Consider the following 18,357-nt stretch of genomic DNA (forward strand, 5'->3'; position numbering starts at 1 on the left):
CTCTGAGCCCTATTGCATGTTGCAAATCTCTTTGGACTCCCAGCTGCACTAATTCAACTTCTGATGTGTGGGTGGATATGTGAGAAGGAAAGGAAGATAATACTGGCATCTTCTTTTCCAACACATACTCTGCTACAATTCATCAAGCCTTCCAGCAAATTCAAACTGGATTAATCCAGGCAAAACCTTTGGATGCGTTGACAATTAGCTCATCCTATATTTCATCTGTGGGTCCCCCTCAACTCATTGCCTTTTTAATTGCTTCCCATATCCTGAACTGTAACATAACAGTATATTCCTGCATCAAAAATCTTGGCTTAACTTCTGAATCCCCCAGTTAGAGTCACTGGCTTGATTGAATACTCAGCTCTCAGACTTTCCATAATATTTGTGTATTTATTCATATTTGAACTGTTCTGGATGTTTTTGTTTTTGATTGTATAATCAGAATCAAATTCTGATTTTATTGTATCTGGCTTAGAAGAGGAGACACATATTTGTTTTTCTTCTGTTCAGTTGCGTCGATTCTTGGAGACTGCCTGGACAAGTCTCCAGGCAGTTTTCTAGGCAAGGGTTTTCAGAAGTGCTTTGCTATTGTCTCCTTCCTAAGGTCGGGACTAGAACTTATGGTCCCCTGTTTCTAGTCTGACACCTTAACCACTATACTCAACTGGTTGTCATATGTTTATCTACAGTGTATATTAAAATGCTGATGTAGAAATTTGCAAACATATTTAATGCCTGGTTATTTTTATCACAATAATTACCTTGAAGAAGCATCATTTCACTGCTATTACTTTTTTAAGAAGTAAACATTATACTGACTTTTATCAATACTGCATTACTTAATGTACAAGCTAAGGAAATTTGTCCTTTCCCATGCAAAAGATGGTTACTTTTGGGGAATGGAATGGAATAGAATGAGTGGGAGGTTTTCTAGTCCAACCCCCTGCTCAGACAGGAAACCCTGTATCATTTCAGAGAAATGGTTGTCCAATCTATTCTTAAAAACTTCCAGTGTTGGAATACCCACAAGTTCTGGAGGCAAGTCATTCCACTGATGAATTGTTCTGTCAAGAAATTTCTCCTTAATTCTAGGTTGCTTCTCTCCTTGATTAGTTTTGACCCATTGCTTCTTGTCCTGCTCTCCGGTGCATTGGAGAATAGCTTGACTCCCTCTTCTCAGGCAGCCCCTGAGATACTGGAACACAGCTATCATGTCTCCCCTACTCCTTCTACTAGACATAAGCAATTCCAGCAACCGTTCTTTATAATAGGATTGAAGATGAGGGTTGCTTTTTATTTTTAGAAAAAGTGAGCTTTCCCCTTTTCTTTCTACTTCTGACTCCTTAGAATATTTTTTTTCTCTTTCTGTGATTCCTTTATAGTTGCAGCACATGCAGTCTGATTATGAAAACCTCTTGCTACAAAGACTTATATCCTTTCCTGAGTAGATCAGTGAGGACTCTCTTTGCTCTTCCATTACACTTACTCCTATGACTTGCTCTTCCATTACACTTACTCCTATGACTTCTTGTCATTCCAGGAAATCTTCTCAAATATTTACACCACTACTTTTCAAAACGGTCTTCCAAAAAGCCAGCCCATGAACCCAGCATCCCATCAACACATTTCATCCTGCTGTACAGTCTTTTTAAAATTAGGTTTTTTTGTATTTTAATTGTATCAAAGTGCTGCTTTTTGCCCAGTAGTTGAAATCAGACCAGATACTTTACATATACTTAAGAAAATATGAACATTTTGAGAATTCAAACCATCCTACATCTTAGGCCTAAAATAATACTATAAAATGTGAACTTGTTCTTAAAATGTTTATGGATTAGGGCCGTGATGGTGAACCTATGGCACGCATGCCACAGGTGGCACGCAGAGCCATATTTTGTGGCATGTCAGCGCATGCATGTGTTGGCCAGCTGATTTTTTACATTTCTGGAGGCCCAGGGGAGGCCGTTTTTACCCTCCCCAGGCTTCAGGAAAGCCTCCGGAGGTGGAGGAGGGTGAAAAATGGCTGCAACGGACTAACTGAAGTTTGTTTCAGAACATCTGGTTGGGCCATTTTTCGTCCTCCCCAGACTTCAGGAAAGCCTCCAGAAGCTCGGGAGGGCAAAAACAGCCTCCCCCCCCAGGAGGCCCTCCGGAAGTCAGAAACAGATCATTCCCGAACTTCTGGTTGAGTCATTGGGGCCGTTTTTCGCCCTCCCCAGGCTTCAGGAAAGCCTCTGGAAGCTCAGGAGGGCAAAAAACAGCCCCAACAGGGCAACCAGGATGTTTTTTGCCCTCCCCAGGCTTTAGGAAAGCCCCCAGGGGCTGGGGAGGGCAAAAATGGCCTCCCCCCCACAGAGGCCCTCTGGAAACCAGAAACAGATCATTCCTGAACTTCTGGTTGGGCTTTTGAGCCATTTTTTGCCCTCCCCAGCCTCCGGAGGCTTTCCTGAAGCCCGGGCAGGGTGAAAAATGTCCCCAATAGAGCAAATAGAAGTTTGGAAACAATCTGTTTCCAGCTTCCAAGGGGGCGACGGAGGCTGTTTTTGCCCTCCCTAGGCTTAAGGAAAGCCTCTGGATCCTGGGAAGGGGTCATGCACACATGTGCAGGGGGGAGGGGAGGTGCATGCACATGTGCAGTTGGGTGGGAAGATTGAGTGGGCATGCGTGCAATTTTGGGACACCATAAGAAAAAGGTTCACCATCACTGGATTAGGGTTTTGCTACTATATATTACTGTATTAGGGTAGACAGATTAAGTTGCAGGAATAAATGTAGTTATCACACTTCCACCCTTACTACACAGATATAAAAATAAAGCTCAGAAAACATAAAGCTAGTTACTTCTTAAAGTTTATGTTAAGGCCTTTAATGTGGAATGAAAATTACTTGTTTATGTAAAAATAAGTATTTTTCACAAAATGACACATAGTATGAGCTCTGCCCATGTAAACCCAACCTAAAATTAGGTACCTGATCTAAACCCCTGGAGAACTTAATTTGATAAGAGTATATTTTCCTGGAAAGTCAGTAAGAGATGTGAATTTTTATATTAGTGACATTCATTTTTTTTCCCTAAATGAAGAAGAAGGCATACCATTTGTTCCACTGGTGAGCTGCAACATGCTTAAATAATTTCAAAAATGGGCTGAGAGAAATGGAGATTCCTTCATTCATTCATTTGCAATTAGAAGTTGGCTATCCTTGGCAAATATTGAATGAATAACCAAAGAGAAAGAAACTACCAAGGTAAGAGATCATAGCAAAGGACAAAAAGTTGATACAGTCAGAAGTAATCGAGCAGAATGAACAGGAGAGAAAGATGTCAGGAAAAGAAAATTCAAGTTGAATAAGCAATGATTCAAGTTACACAATGATTCAAGTTCATTACATCATACTGAACATTGCACCAAAGAATTGAGGCCTTTGAATTATGGTTCTGGAGAAGACTCCTGTGAGTCCCGTGGACTGCAAGGCGATCAAACCGGTCAGTCCTAGAGGACATCAACCCTGACTGCTCTTTAGAAGTCCAGATCCTGAACATGAAACTCAGATACTTTGGCTACCTAATGAAAAGGAAAAACTCACTGGGGTAGAGCCTAATGCTGGGAAAGATTGAGGGCAAAAGAAGGTGACAACAGAGAATGAAGTGGCTGGATGGAGTCACTGAAGCAGCAGGCATGAGCTTAAATGGACTCCAGAGGATGGTAGAAGATAGGAAGGCCTGGAGGAACGTGGTCCATGGGGTGGGTTGGACATAACTTTGCAACTAACAACATTGTACTACTTATGCAGTATTTTACAATAATACTATTCCAGTTTAAATGCAAAATTGATTTAAGGGCAAACCTTGGGAATGAAACCTATTCTTAAACTGGGAATTACCTAAATATAAGTTGATTTTAATTCTCCATAATTTCCTGTGCATTATCTAATAGTAAAATAAAGCATCTGTTTATAATCAGTTTTTTCTGCCTTTTTAAATACAGTTTAGATCACCCTTTTAAAATAACATAGAATTGTAAATAAATCTAATTTCTACTATTTACTACTGATGTTCATGATAATATAATGCTAAGGCTTACACTTGGCTCAAAGGATTTGACTGAAATTTCATGTATTGGATGTATATGTAAGAATATAAGTGGATTAGAAGAAGCTGATTTAAAATGTTTTTAGCCCCATGAGATTTGAAGATTAATTTGGCTGAGGCTGGGCCATTTTTCAGAAACTTGTTTTTCTGGAGGAAGGGAAAAGACATGGAAAAGTAACAGATTAGATCACACACATAGCTTTCATCAGTCTAACATTACCATTGAGAAAAATGTAGCAAATTTATGATTTGTGCATGTGTGCATGAACTGAGGTATATGTGCACACACAAAAAATAGAGCTGTGCTTATTCTATTGTATAATGGCTTGTTTTGTGTGCTAAACAATGCTTATCCATTATGTAGAAAGAAAATCAGTTTTCCATGCTAGATTTGGCAGATTGCCTACCAAGAATTATTCAGTTTCTCTAAAGAGTTTAGAAACTACTCTAAAAGTTGAAGCATTTGTTCAATATTTATTTTTTACAATTTACATTGTAAATTAATATGTAAATTCATTAATAATGAATCTGAATCTTTTCCCAAGACTCAAGTGCAAATGGAAGGCAGTCCCTTAATTATTTCAGTGAAGAGTTTTGATACATTGATGGATGTTGTTGTTGTTACTTGCGAAGTGTTGTGTGACCCTGTGGATAACGTTATTCCAGGCCTTCCTGTCCTCTACCATCCTCTGGAGTAAATTTAAGCTTAGGCCTACTGCTTCGGTGACTCCATCACCTTCTTCTGTCATCCCATTTTTCTTTTGCCCTCAATCTTTCCCAGCTCGAGGCTCTTCTCCAGTGAGTCTTTCCTTCTCATTAGGTGGCCAAAATATTTGGGTTTCATCTTCAGGATCTGGCCTTCTAAAGAGCAGTCAGGGTTGATCTCTTCTAGGACTGACCGGTTTGATCGCCTTGCAGTCCAAGGTATTCACAGGAGTCTTCTCCAGCACCATAGTTCAAAGGCCTCAATTCTTTGGTGCTCAGCCTTTCTTATGGTCCAACTTTCACAGCCATACATTGCATCTGTGAAAACCATACATTGGTGGATGTACACTTGTAAAATACATAATTCTCACACTAAGTTCAGGCAATAGAAAAACTGTTGGTTGCTGAAATCAACTCAAGAAAAGTCTTTACAAACCATATCTCAGATGTCAACCTAGTTAATGCTTTCAAATCATCTTTGAAACCTACAAGTTATTCTTATGCCCTACAAGTACAGTGCCACTTTATGGCAGAACAAAGCTAGAAGAATATGGAGTATAATATAACATGTACCATGTTATGTACCCTTTACATAATAATATAACATGTACCAATAATATAACATGTATCTATAACAAAGATGTGCAAAAATTATAGAAGTTTAGGCAAATAGTGATATTAGAGACACTTTTGTCTAGAGAGTCACTTTTGTCTAAACTTCCATAATTTTTGCACATCTGTTATAGATACATGGTACATCAAATGATTTCAGTCTGTATTATGGAGTCCTGGGAACATATATTTGGGGTGATAATACCTCCTTAGTTCCAAAATATTAATGGTTCAGTGGTTCTAAATGGTAACCAAAACTATCTAAACTGTATGTATAAATAGGACAGTGCATTTAAGGAAATGACTTAAGGAAATAATATATTCTAAATGAACTAGGAAACGATTCAGATAATCCTCAATTTACTGCCACAATTGGGGCCAGAATCTTGGTCATCGGGCAAAGCAGTCATTAAGTGAACTATCATGTGGCTGCCAATGTGACTCTTTCATTCAACAATCACAATCCCAGCACTCCCGGTTGGGGTCTTTAAGCAATTATGTGGGTTATTTAGCAGATGGAGTCCTAGGTAAGGAGCATGAGGTTCCTTGGAATGGGAGAGACTCTGAGAAGTTCTACTCAGGAGCTAAAAGTCCTGCCTGCTGAAATCCAAGTAGGATTTTTATTCCATGAGCAAAGAGAGAATCGTGTAGTCTGCACCAGGGTTCCCAGGGTTTCCATCTCTCCCCCCGCCTCTCCTGATGGACCCTTACCTTACTGGGCTGATTCTCTGCTTGAATTTTGACTCTTCCCCTGCCACTCCTGATGGACCCTTACCTTACTGGGCTGATTCTCTGCTTGAAAAGAACTGCCTATTGAAAGTTCCCCTCCATTCACGGAAAGGTACTTCTTCAGGGTGTATGTATGCAGGAATGGAATCCATTTCTTTACCCTTCAAAGGAGATCATATCTCCTTTATGCACAGAAGGGAACTCACTTGGTAGGGTACAGAAACAGCCAGAATGTTTGTAATTTCAGCTCCTTTTCTACACCCCACAAAAGACCTACCACCCCTCAAGACGCAGCTCTTTCATCCAACCCCCAGAGGCAAAAGGAAGTTCTCTAGGCAGTTGATAGCAACTTGCAACCTTCCCTTTCAATTTCCCTATTTTCCAGCTTCTGGGTAAGCTGGCAGAGAAGGTCAGAAATTAAAAACACATGATGATGACCCCCTTGGTAACCAGTCACCTGCAAGCAGGTTGTGAGGGTCCCAGATCACATTCATGAGATCAAAGAATAGTGGTGCAACATTTTGCAACTGTCAGAAGTTTTACCGGCTGTAAAGCATCCTTTCCAAGGCTGTCATAATTCCAGATTTTTATTAAACATATAGTCATAAATTGAAGACTACCTGTATATCACAGAAGTATTCAGAAACTTAGTTTTTTCCTCTTCTTACTGTCTGTGGGTACTTCTATCTGTTGTAGAAAAGCCAAGTTCCTATTGTTGCCTGTAATAGTAAATACTGGAATGCTATGTTTATACTAGCACAAAAATATTACTCCAGAAACACATTGGTTACAAGGACTGAGAGTTTTCTCCAAGGTGGATTTAACCAGCCTGTTTAAAGTACATGGCATAAAGTACTGGATTATATTAAACTGTCTTGTAAATGCTAAATAAAAGTTTGTTTATTGTTTTATTGGGTTGTTATACATTTTATTTAATGAATAAATAAAATAAAAAGATTATCCCATCAAATAAGGGAAAAGTGATCTTTTTTCTCTCCTGCTCCTCCCTTACAAAGAATTGTTGATTATCTGAATAACATGAACGGTCACAAAGAGGGGACAGAAGGAGAATGAATCAAAATCTGTCAATCCAATGTCTTTAATTTAATTTAACAAGACAGGTGGAGCTGGGGACACCACTTGGTGATCCTCGGAGGGAGGGAGGGAGGGCTGGGCAGTTAGACTACGTTGTTGTTTTTGGGCCCTCTGAAATTCTTTCTCAAGGGCCTTCTGCCCTGGTAGTCACTTTAGAGACCTTGGGACTTACTCCTGAGGAAGGGGCCTCTTTGGCTTGCCTCTTCCTGCTGCTCTTTGCCCCTGATGGCCCTGCCTCCTCTAATCCTGCATTCGTATCCATTATGGATACGAAATGGATCAGCCATTTCCCCAAACATAAATCAACACCCCAATAAGATAGGCAATGGTCTCACTCATTTGCTGGCCAGGCTCTCCTGATCTGGTTCACCTGGGGTGATCCCGCGTTGCTAGGCACTCCAAACAGCTGCTGTAGAGTTTGCACCTTTTTTAAAGCGTCCAAAATAGCTGACTTTTTTTCTCTCAGGCTTTTCCGAGCCTCAAAATGGTCACCACTATCTTCGTGGGCTTTTCCGACCCGCAAAATGGCCGCCGATACTAAGTGTGGCCAGGCGATCTGCAGAATGGTCACCGGCCTCGCCTGAACTGCTGCATGCAAAGCAGCCGGTCACGCGTCCCTCCGAGTGCCCAGAATCAAGGAGCGCTACGGGAAAACAGCTGTGAAGCGGTAGCTTGTGAGCTGGCCGATCTGATTGCAAGACAGGCTTCCTGAGTGAACTCGTGGCCGCAGGCAATCAGACAGCTGAGGAGAGGCAGCCAGAGATCAGTTTCAAAGTTCCCTCCAATTTGTATAATAAAGGATTATTTAAGGAACCAATTTAAAAGAACAACAAAATTTTTTGGAAAAATTCACCAATTAAAGATATAATTAAATAATTTGGAGGAGAGATCAATTCTCACAGCCAGTCCAGGTTGACTGAGTCTGAAAACTGGGGAGGAGCCACAAGGGCCCAATGACATCATAAGTGTAGACTCAGTCCAATTGGTTAATGGCAGAGCATACCCAGTCTGGCTGCTGTCTCTACGATAACAGGAAAATGAAAAGATTCCTTATACGCACAGAAAAGCACCATTGGATAAAATCTACAGCTCTCTATAGCAATATGTGGGACCCACAAAGAAAAATCCTGAAGACACATAATGTCTAATCAAAATATAATACATCTTCATCCCCACATGGCAACTGGGAAGTTGTATGCACCTTATGTGTTCCATTATTATACAGATATTATAGATCCTACATAAGTCTTGTCCTATTATGAAATTTATAACAGAATGTTTTGCAAAGTATTTTGAAAAACAATTTAGGTGATTTCCTATCTTGTGTTTTAGATTTCTGTGGGCTTTGATTTTCTGCTACACATTTCTTTCTTGCTTTGGGTCCATCATTATTCAAGATGTTGTTTGAGAATAAGGGGGAAAATAAACTCCAAATGTAATAATATAATCAGAGAGAGAAAGATTGCAGAAAAATTTAATTTAGCTGAACCTAGGATTTATGTAGTAATGTGATCTTGGAATATTAAGCATTAATAAATGGATTCCTATTTTCATTGACATTAATGTGTAAGTCTCCAGATTACAGCGACCATTCAGAATCGGAGAATGAGAGTCAGGTGACATATCATTTTTAATATATTATGATTGATTGCCCAGGCAGCTTGATGTTTAGGCTGAATTTGACATTTTTATCCACTTATTGAGTCTAACCCTTCCCAAGAACTTCCCATGATGCTGTTAAATATATTGTTGCTGTTCCAAGTAAAGCTGCCTTTTGAAAATGACTGATGGTGATTTCATCAATGCCAATGATTTTCAAGTATTATTATTTCAACTTAATAATATTTTTCTAGCATTTAGAATAATTGCCCTATCAGACTGTCAAAATATTAATGGCACTATTACAGAATATGGAATTCGTAAAAGAAGATATCTCTGGATTTCAGCCTTGATCCTGATTTATAATCTTTTGCCCTAATAAAGAGCATCTCTGTCTTAATTCAAAACATGTTTGTACTCTCTTTTGCAACTTTTTTATTTTTAAAACTCATTTCATTCAAGAAACCCAGGACATGTTCAAAATGTGAAATATTTTAATTGTTATTTGTGCATGTTTCATAAACCTTGGGCTACAAATGCTATTTATTCAATCTCAGACTTCTGTTTCCAATGTGCCTTTATTGGATAATGTTGCCTTTTCCTTTCTGCATGCAAATTCAACACTGTTTGTTTGTTTAGTATTGTGAAATATTGCCCTACTTTATTTTCCTTATTGTAGGCAGGCAGTGTTACACCGAAATCTCCTTCCACCGATATATTTGATATGGTTCCATTTTCTCCCATCTCCCCAAAGCCATCAACACCTACTCGCAATGGTACCCAGCCTCCACCAGTGCCCAGTAGATCTTCAGAGATCAGTAAGTTCTGGGATGCTTTGATGTAACCTAAAGAAATATATGCTTACTGTGTAGTCTTTGCCTAAACCAGGGGTCAGCAACCTTAAACACTCAAAGAACCACAAAGGTCCTAACTGGAAGCTCCCTGTTCAATTCTGGAGCCGACCAGAAGTCCAGTTCCCCCACCATAGAGTCTCCTCCTAGCGCGGTGTCCTTTTTCCTCTACCTGTCCTAACTGAAAGCCATATCAATTGTGGAGCTAACCGGAAAACCCACCCATTGCCATAGAGTTTCCTCTTGGCGCGCCGTGTTTTCACCCCCAACTGGAAGCTCCTCTCAAAATTGTGGCACCGACCGGCATAAGGGAGCCGCAGCAGAGGGATGAAAGAGCCACATGAGGCTCCAGAGCCATGGGTTGCTGACCCCTGGCCTAGACCAACCAGCTAGCCAATGCAGACTTGCTTGCTAGAACATCTTGCTAATGTTGCATCCTGGATATGCATTTCAGAGAAAAAACAAGAAAATGAAAATTAAATCAGTCCCAGGATCAAAGGCAGTGCTCTAAAATTACAAGCCCTGAAGACCTTTTCACAGTTTGCCCTTTCAGAATACAACATGTTGCTCAGTGCAGAGTTGAGTTTTGGGGGGGCATTTTGCCAGTTGTTTGACTATGTGAGTTTATATGTGCTCCTCCCATTGTTTTCTGTTGACTATTTATGTTTTATTCTTTTTAGAGAGAGACCTTTTTGGAGCAGAACCTTTTGATCCATTCAGCTGTGGAGCAGGAGATTTCCCTCCAGACATCCAATCTAAGCTGGATGAGATGCAGGTAATTCCAAATTGTATAAATATGAGGTGTGAATGACGGGGGAAATGTGGTAGATGTAAGCCAGAAAAAAATTACCCAACCCCCCTTCCATCTATATGTTCGACGTACATACATTTTATAGTATTTTTATAAAAGAGGGAATATAATAAAAACAATAAAATGTTCCTTACATATTTTAGTGCTAAATTTAATTATCCACTAAATATATGCAATAATTCTATATATTTCTATATTACCTACACACACTTTTATTGTGCTTTTATGATAGAAGGAATAAAACAGAAGCACAATAAAATATTCCTTATGTATTTTCCAGTGCTAAATACAATTACCTGTTAAATGTACTTCTGTACTTTGTATTGATATTGCTAGCAATAATTCTAATATTTCTTCTTTATGCTTTCGTGGATTTCCAGCGTCAGCGATGGTTGGTATATTATTTTCTCTATACGTTCCAATTCATTTCTATTAAATTACATCATGTTATACATTTTGTTACAAATGATGGCATTTGTAATATGTGAGCTGGTATTGAAGTTCTTACCTGAATCCTCATAAATGTTTGTTTCTTATATATATAATCTATACCTATACCTATACCTATACCTATACCTATACCTATACCTATACCTATACCTATACCTATACCTATACCTATACCTATACCTATACCTATACCTATACCTATACCTATACCTATACCTATACATATATATATATATATATATATATATATATATATATATATATATGCTGGTTTTGTTGTATTCGGGTCTTTTCCCGTGTAAGGTTGAGATTGTCTTTGCAACGTTTCGGCAGGATCACACCTGCCATCTTCAAGCTTTTAAGCCCACAGCTTGAAGATGGCAGGTGTGATCCTGCCGAAACGTTCTGATAAATAAATAAAGGGAGACTAGGATAGATCTATTTCGAGCTAATTAGCTCTCATCAGCTAGCCATACCCTTACTGGGATTAGAACCTGGGCTGTATATATCTTAGGCAGAAGTCTTAACCACTAAGCCATGGGTTCTCTTCCTTATCAGTTGAGCCAGGGAACACAAATACATACATATATACATATATACATATATACATATATACATGTGTGTGTGTGTGTGTGTGTGTGTGTGTGTGTGTGTGTTACAACCCCTGGTATGCCTAAATATGGGAGGAAGGTCACTACTCCCTCTTTAAACATTAAAAATAAAAATATGGTTTTCTGCCTGCATGGTCTTCTGTGATGAGCCGAAGGACAGAAAGAGGGAGTAGTGACCTTCCTCCCATATTTAGGCATACCAGGGGTTGTGTGTGTGTGTGTGTGTGTGTGTGTGTGTGTGTGTGTGTAACAAATTTATGTTGTTAAAATATTGGGTTAAATCACTGAGAGTAAAACTGGGAAATGTCTTGCTCACTTGCTTTTTCTAATATTAACTTTTTCCTTGACTGACTAAATAAATAGCCTCTTGAGACCTAATTTTAAAACTTATATGAAATTTACTTGTGTAAAGGACCACTGTGCATGTGTACATATCAGGTATAATGTACTTTTTACTTACCAATATAATATCATTTATAGAAGGCATATTGTATCTGTTCTTTCCTGGGAAATATACCATATAAGCTGATATCCAAATATAACAATACATCCCAAAAGATGTATATTTAAGATGAAATCAAAAGTTATATCTGTTATTCTTTCCCTTTCATTGTGTAAATAATATTTTTGTGCTCTTTAGCTCTGGGTAGTATTTCAGTTGTAAAAGAATAGGACTGTCTTTCAAAATAAGACCTGTCCATGATATCTTTCCTTCGTGTGTGTGTGTGTGTGTGTGTGTGTGTGTGTGTGTGTGTGTTGACCTAAATGAATTGTTCCTGAAGCATCTTTATTGAATGATTTGTAACTTGAAAATTACTTTGCAAAGAACTCCTTGGCTAATTTTAGTGCAGGGCACTTTGCCATATCAGAGCATTGAGCAGAGGTATCTGAGAGGTTGCTTCTCTTCAGTTGGTTCTGCCCACCCAGTACATTCCAACATGGTGGGTGCATTCCTGGTCCCCTCGATTTAACTTTGTTACCTGTTGGGACACAAAGGAAGTGAGCCAGTATATCCTCTTCTAGGATTCCAGAAAACTGGAAAACGGCTTTAAACCCAAACCTGGAGTTAATGGGTTATTGTTTGTCTAAGACCTCTATTGACTTTTGTTGTTTTTAAGATTATTTCAGTATGGGCTTTCATTTGGCTTAATGTGTTTTTCTGTTTTAATGGTGTTTGTATTTTCTAGTTTTGTACACTTCCCAGAACCCATGTTAAAATAGAGGTGCATTTTTCTTCATAGGTTCATAAGGAGGTCTAAAAAAAGAGAAGGTTAATTGAGCATTAGAGAGGTATTTCACTCCTGCAAGCAGTTATCCTTGATGATAAATAAAATCCCCTCCAGCCAGTGGTGGGTTCCGGATCCCATTGCAACCGATACACTGCAACGGGCCCCGGCATCCACCATGTGCATGCGTGCAGCGCACGCATGTGTATTTAGCACCCACAATGCTCCAGCTGCTCAGTGGAGCGTCATGCAGGTGCCATAAGCTCCGTACACGAAAGCCCCAATCGGCTCAAATACAGGCAATGAGGGCAGGTGAGTGGGCCTTCTGGAGCACCATACCAGAACGGTACTTGTGCTCCCAGCAGGCACCGGTGTACAGGGGCGTACCGGTTGTATCCCACCACTGTTTCCAACACTGTTAATCTGTCTAATCTGTCTGATATCATACAACACTGTTTCCAACACTGTTAATCTGTCTAATCTGTCTGATATCATACAAGCATTTTCAAAGAATACATAGCTGAACCAATACTTGGAAAACTGTGACATATCCATCTATGATCTCACTTGAATACAGGGTATTAGAAAAGAGGTAGGAAAGGTACTGGCAATGGGGATAGTTTTCATGCAAGTAGGAATATGAGATGGCTGGACAGCCATTCTAACTCATCAATGAAATGACAAAATGTAGATATGCAGCTTTGAAAATTTGTTTCATTCAGAAACATCACTTTGAAGATTTGCACTGTGTGTGTCATATGTATACATATATTATTTGGGACATGTGCCATTTTTGTCTCGTATGTCATTAGATGTCTGTAAATAAATGTATTATTTTTTCAATATATACGTTTCCAGAATTTGGATAGGTAGATGACTTAGGGCTAGTTAATACAAAAAGACTTTTCTTTCTGTTGTAAGTAATATCCATTACACACAGCATGTGATATGACAGCATTTCCCATGTTCTTCTGCCTCTTAGCCTGGATAAATAGGAATGGAAAAATACATAGCAAGTTACATGATTCACCATTCTCCAATATATTAAAAAATAACCACATTACTATAATTGCATAGACATTTGCAGAGTTGTTATCCAACCCATCGCCAACCAGAGGAGTGGTGCATTGGAATATGATTTGCAATAAAGAACAACATAAAGAAGCAAATCATATACAGTAAAAAGTCTGTCTTATAGTTGAAGATCTACATATCTTGATGCAATATAATGGTCAAGTAGTCGATTATAAGGATAGATTCCAATTTCTTAAAAGCTTTGGAACAATCTAATCTGGCTTGAAAGCAAGCATAACTATCATGAAGTCAAAATGTGTCCTTTCTCTCCAGATGTGTGGTACAAAGTATGGGACATAGGCATTCATCTACCCAATGACCAGGAGAAACATATATGTAAACCAGAACATTGCAAATGTTTTAGGTCTGATATTACATGAGATTATTTAAAAAAAAACAGAGATATGGTGTTTTTACTTTATTCTTTGTTCTTCCTTTGTTCCAGGAGGGGTTCAAAATGGGACTGACTCTGGAAGGCACAGTGTTTTCCCTTGATCCTCTAGACAGCAAGTGCTGATTGTCAGGAATAGACATTTAAAAATATATTATCTTTCTTGATTTCTTTTTACAAAAATTTAAAATGTATTAACAATATTATTGATGTGCCAAAAATGTTTCTCAACATATTATCTTCTGTGAGATTTGCTTCTTCAAAACTCCAGATAAGTTGCAGTATTATTCCTGTAAAATGAAAATTTACTCGTACAGAAAGCTAAAATGAAGTGACACTGCTGTTTGTTTTTTGTCTTCCATATTTTGCAAGTCATTCTTTGTATCTTTTGGCAACTCACTTGTACAGCATGGGAACCCATCGTATCCTGTGAGAAGTCTTTTTAAACTTTCTTGCACACTCAGAGCATATGGAACTACAATTGAAAAGAACAACTTTGAAAATGATACCCCCACAATTGCTTTCTTAATTCCACACAAATACTGTTGCCAATATAAAATAAGGTTGTAAACCACCCAGAGTTGCCTCACAGCAAAATGGGCAGCAAACAAATTTAATAAATAATTAAAAGATGTAACTACTTACACATTCCTGTAAACAATTACAGTGAGACTGAAAACCATAATTCCAGTCTATACAATCTGAATTTATATAGCATAGCTTCCTAATAAATTGTTATTAAGGGCCACAAATTAAGCTAGGTTTCTAATGAACTGCAGTGCCCCCAATTTATGTTAATTTTGTGAGTGCACAGCATTTCTGACTTAGAAATAAATGTTAAAGGCAGCCTCTATTCTTTTCAGGTGCATTGTATTTAACATGCATCTACTAAATGAAATAGATTAATATTTTTACAATTGCAATATCTAATCTCTAACAATGCCAAATATTAATATACCAATTATTTTCTATTATTTTGTAATTTGAAAAACACTCTCTAAAGAGGTATAAAACTTTGATTAGATTTTTCACATTCCAGAGGGTACTTGGAAATGTATACACAAGAACTAAATGCTTCAGTAACCGTGATAACCCTAACCCTAACTGGCTATTTTGAACACACACAAAAACATCCATGTGTATATAGAAACATTCCAATGTTACACACTAGTTTTAGAATGGAGGCCCAACATAGTATTTCTCAACATAGTTATTTGAAAATCCTACTGCGAAGATTAGTTAAAAGTGTGCATGCTAAGGGCACTGCTTGTGGTGCATGTTAAATTGCTGTGTACATGGCGACTTCTCACTTTAATTGCAAAGATCCCATTACAATACTGATGGCATTCAAAAATGCCACATGTATTTTGGAAAGTGATCTGAGGCCATTGATGCAATTGTACTGTTCAGATTTAACCTGCCTAGGATTGTCACCTGATAATCCTGTTCAAACCACTTGGAACATAAGGGTGAGAAATGGATAAATAATTTCATTTTGCATCCTAATGCAAAAATTACAACTGAATATCACACAAGGAATCAGGATAAAAGAATTTAAGGTAGGTTCTTCATGAAGGAAGATTATATGTTTCTGCAAGGGAGCTTATTACTGAGATAATGTACTACTTTGTCTCTGCATAGCAATAAATGAAATTTTGATTGTGCATTTCTTTGTATTCATAAATTAAGTTACTTGTTCATTTTTTTCCATTTTTACCAAAAGTGTATTCAACATGTACAAAAAATTGTTTACCTTTCTGGGAAAGTTTTTCTCTCCTGTAAGGAGGCATTCACTGTAAAGTAGACTGGGGTGGGGGATGCTTTTTATATATAAAGAAAGATAAAGAGAAGTGCTCAGGAGAAATGGGAAAGAAACATGAGAAATTATTTTGCTCACTTTATTTTTCAGGGGAAAACACCCTAATGGTCCGGTACTTGGTTTGCAAAAGAATAGTTTTTTATGTTATATTGCAAGGTTTACATGTGTATTCACAACATTAAAAAAACATTTATGCAATGATATTTACCTTTTAAAGCTTTGTTCCAATCTTACAAAATGCTTAAACAGATGCCTAGATAACCTGGAATCCTTTACATGCTTAAAATTAGACAGCTATATAGCTGTGTAGCCTTACTGAGTCTTTCCTATATACTCTGATTTGTGTTAAGTCTTCCTTTATTATTTGGTTCTTCTTTTGTATTTGCATGTATATCTATATCTATACTCTGAATCCAAAGAGGATGGAATGCATTTCTACAATGCATCTGATTGCCTGCTTCCCTTCTGGCTACAGAGCCTCTCATCATATTAAATGCCAATCCAGAAGGCTCCATTATTTTATGGGGTGTTGGGTGGGATGAGAAGAAACAGAGCCATTGGGAATAAGAGAAAATAGAAAATGACTCTTTGGATGTTGGCCCATGTGCCTGTCAGTATAGATATATATGAGATCACTAATGAGTAGAATAGGCTCTGTATCATAGAGAGACACATCTATAATTTTGTTCATCAAATAGTATTTTGCAGTTTGTACAACAAGGATGTTTAGTAGCCATGTTAATGGCTTTTTTAAACAAATAGAATTTGTATTTTTTATCATGAAGAAAGCTTTACGTAATAAGCATATATTTAGGGGCCATTTACAATGGATGTAGGAGAACATTCAGAAAATATTTGCACACTTTAAATCATACTTTAACTGATGTTTATGGACATTGATTTGCAAATTGCTAAATGTAATCTAATTGATTAAAATCAGTCCAAGAATATCTAAATCAATGCAGCAAGAAATTACATTTTTAATGAAAGCAGTTTAGTTGAAATTTGTATTTCTATGTAATCCCAACTGTCTTTTATTTTGCTTCAAATAAATGGTTTAATTAAACTTGCATCATTGAATGGAATCTTTATTTAATATAAAGACTGGGATTGAGGGGCGAGTGGTATATAAAGAGCCAGCATGAAGCCAGAGGTTATGTTACTAAGACAGAGTAGGGAGAGCCAAGTTCTTCTCTTCTCTTAAGCATGGCAGCCATGTTGAACCAGTAGTGACAGCCCAGATAAGTATCAGGTTCTTTGACATGATGGCTGAAAAACAAAACTCCCTAATCATGCATTGGTAGCTTGGCTGTGAGGCCAAAGGAAGCACAGTGCAAAAAAAGGGTGCACTCACTAGAAAAAACAATATCCCCCATGGGGAGGTTGTGGTACTATCAACAGGATGTTTAAATTAATATGCATACACTATGTAATCATATATAAAGTACATTAAAATAAGGTGAAGTTCAATATTTATGCACATGTTTTTATTTTTAAGTTCTTTGGGGCTATGCGTAAACCATAGTAAAAATATATGTACAGATTTATGTAAGTTTTGTATTTACACTTAATCAAAAGGGAGGGGGAGGAGGGAGAGTTGCCTGCTCAGCAACATTTTTTTTTCATACTTGGAATAATTACTGTAAAGTAATGTATTTCACCTAGCATATTTCAGATTATTAGTTTTTTTAATTGCAAAATGTGGTTTCTTTTTTACATCATTCCCCTGGAATGTGTAAAATAAATGGGATGTTCACTCCCACACTTATTTATATGCCCAAATGATTCTGTCATCCATGTGTAAAGAACTGTCAGGATTCTTTTTCTGCCCTAGCAGACATGAAGAAGGCACCATAATGCCCAGACATCTTTAGACAAAGCACAATCCCACCCCAAGAACAGCTACAACTTTGCATTTGGAAATTGGGCAGAAGCATCTCCGAATCAAGGGTAGAAGATGAGCAGGTTGAGCCCGAGGGGGGGGTCAAATGAGTCATGAGTCTCTCTATACCCACAAGAGATCTAAGACCGTCGTGAATATCTTTCTATTCTTAACTCCCGCTAATTTTCCTTGACCGTTAGTAGTTCAGATTCTTGTAGAGAGCTTAAGCTTACAATAAATGTTTACACATATTTGAAATGCCTGGATCTCCTGGTGCTTGACAACCGGCAGCTTTTTAAATTCAGCAGTGGAGCCCATCAACACCCTTCTGTGGAAACCAGCCTTTCTGATGCTCTAACCTCATCCAGAAAGAGGAGAGAAAACCTACTCCACCAAGACAAGCCGG

At 38.0% G+C, this 18,357-nt stretch overlaps 1 protein-coding gene across 3 annotated transcripts in view; it reads left to right on the forward strand.

Annotated features, from left to right (window-relative positions):
* GULP1 (GULP PTB domain containing engulfment adaptor 1) overlaps positions 1-17,139 on the forward strand; it is a 159,127-nt gene extending 141,988 nt beyond the window's left edge. For all 3 annotated transcript variants that reach the window (XM_081934176.1, XM_081934178.1, XM_081934177.1), the window contains 3 exons: positions 9,516-9,654; positions 10,368-10,462; positions 14,305-17,139. In XM_081934176.1, the coding sequence (XP_081790302.1) occupies positions 9,516-9,654; positions 10,368-10,462; positions 14,305-14,376 (306 nt within the window). In that variant the 3' untranslated portion in view covers positions 14,377-17,139. The remainder of the gene's footprint in view (positions 1-9,515; positions 9,655-10,367; positions 10,463-14,304) is intronic.
* The last annotated feature ends 1,218 nt before the right edge of the window (positions 17,140-18,357 follow it).

This window comes from Natrix helvetica (assembly GCF_964273705.1).
Source record: "Natrix helvetica genome assembly, chromosome: 1".
Lineage (NCBI taxonomy): Eukaryota > Metazoa > Chordata > Lepidosauria > Squamata > Natricidae > Natrix > Natrix helvetica.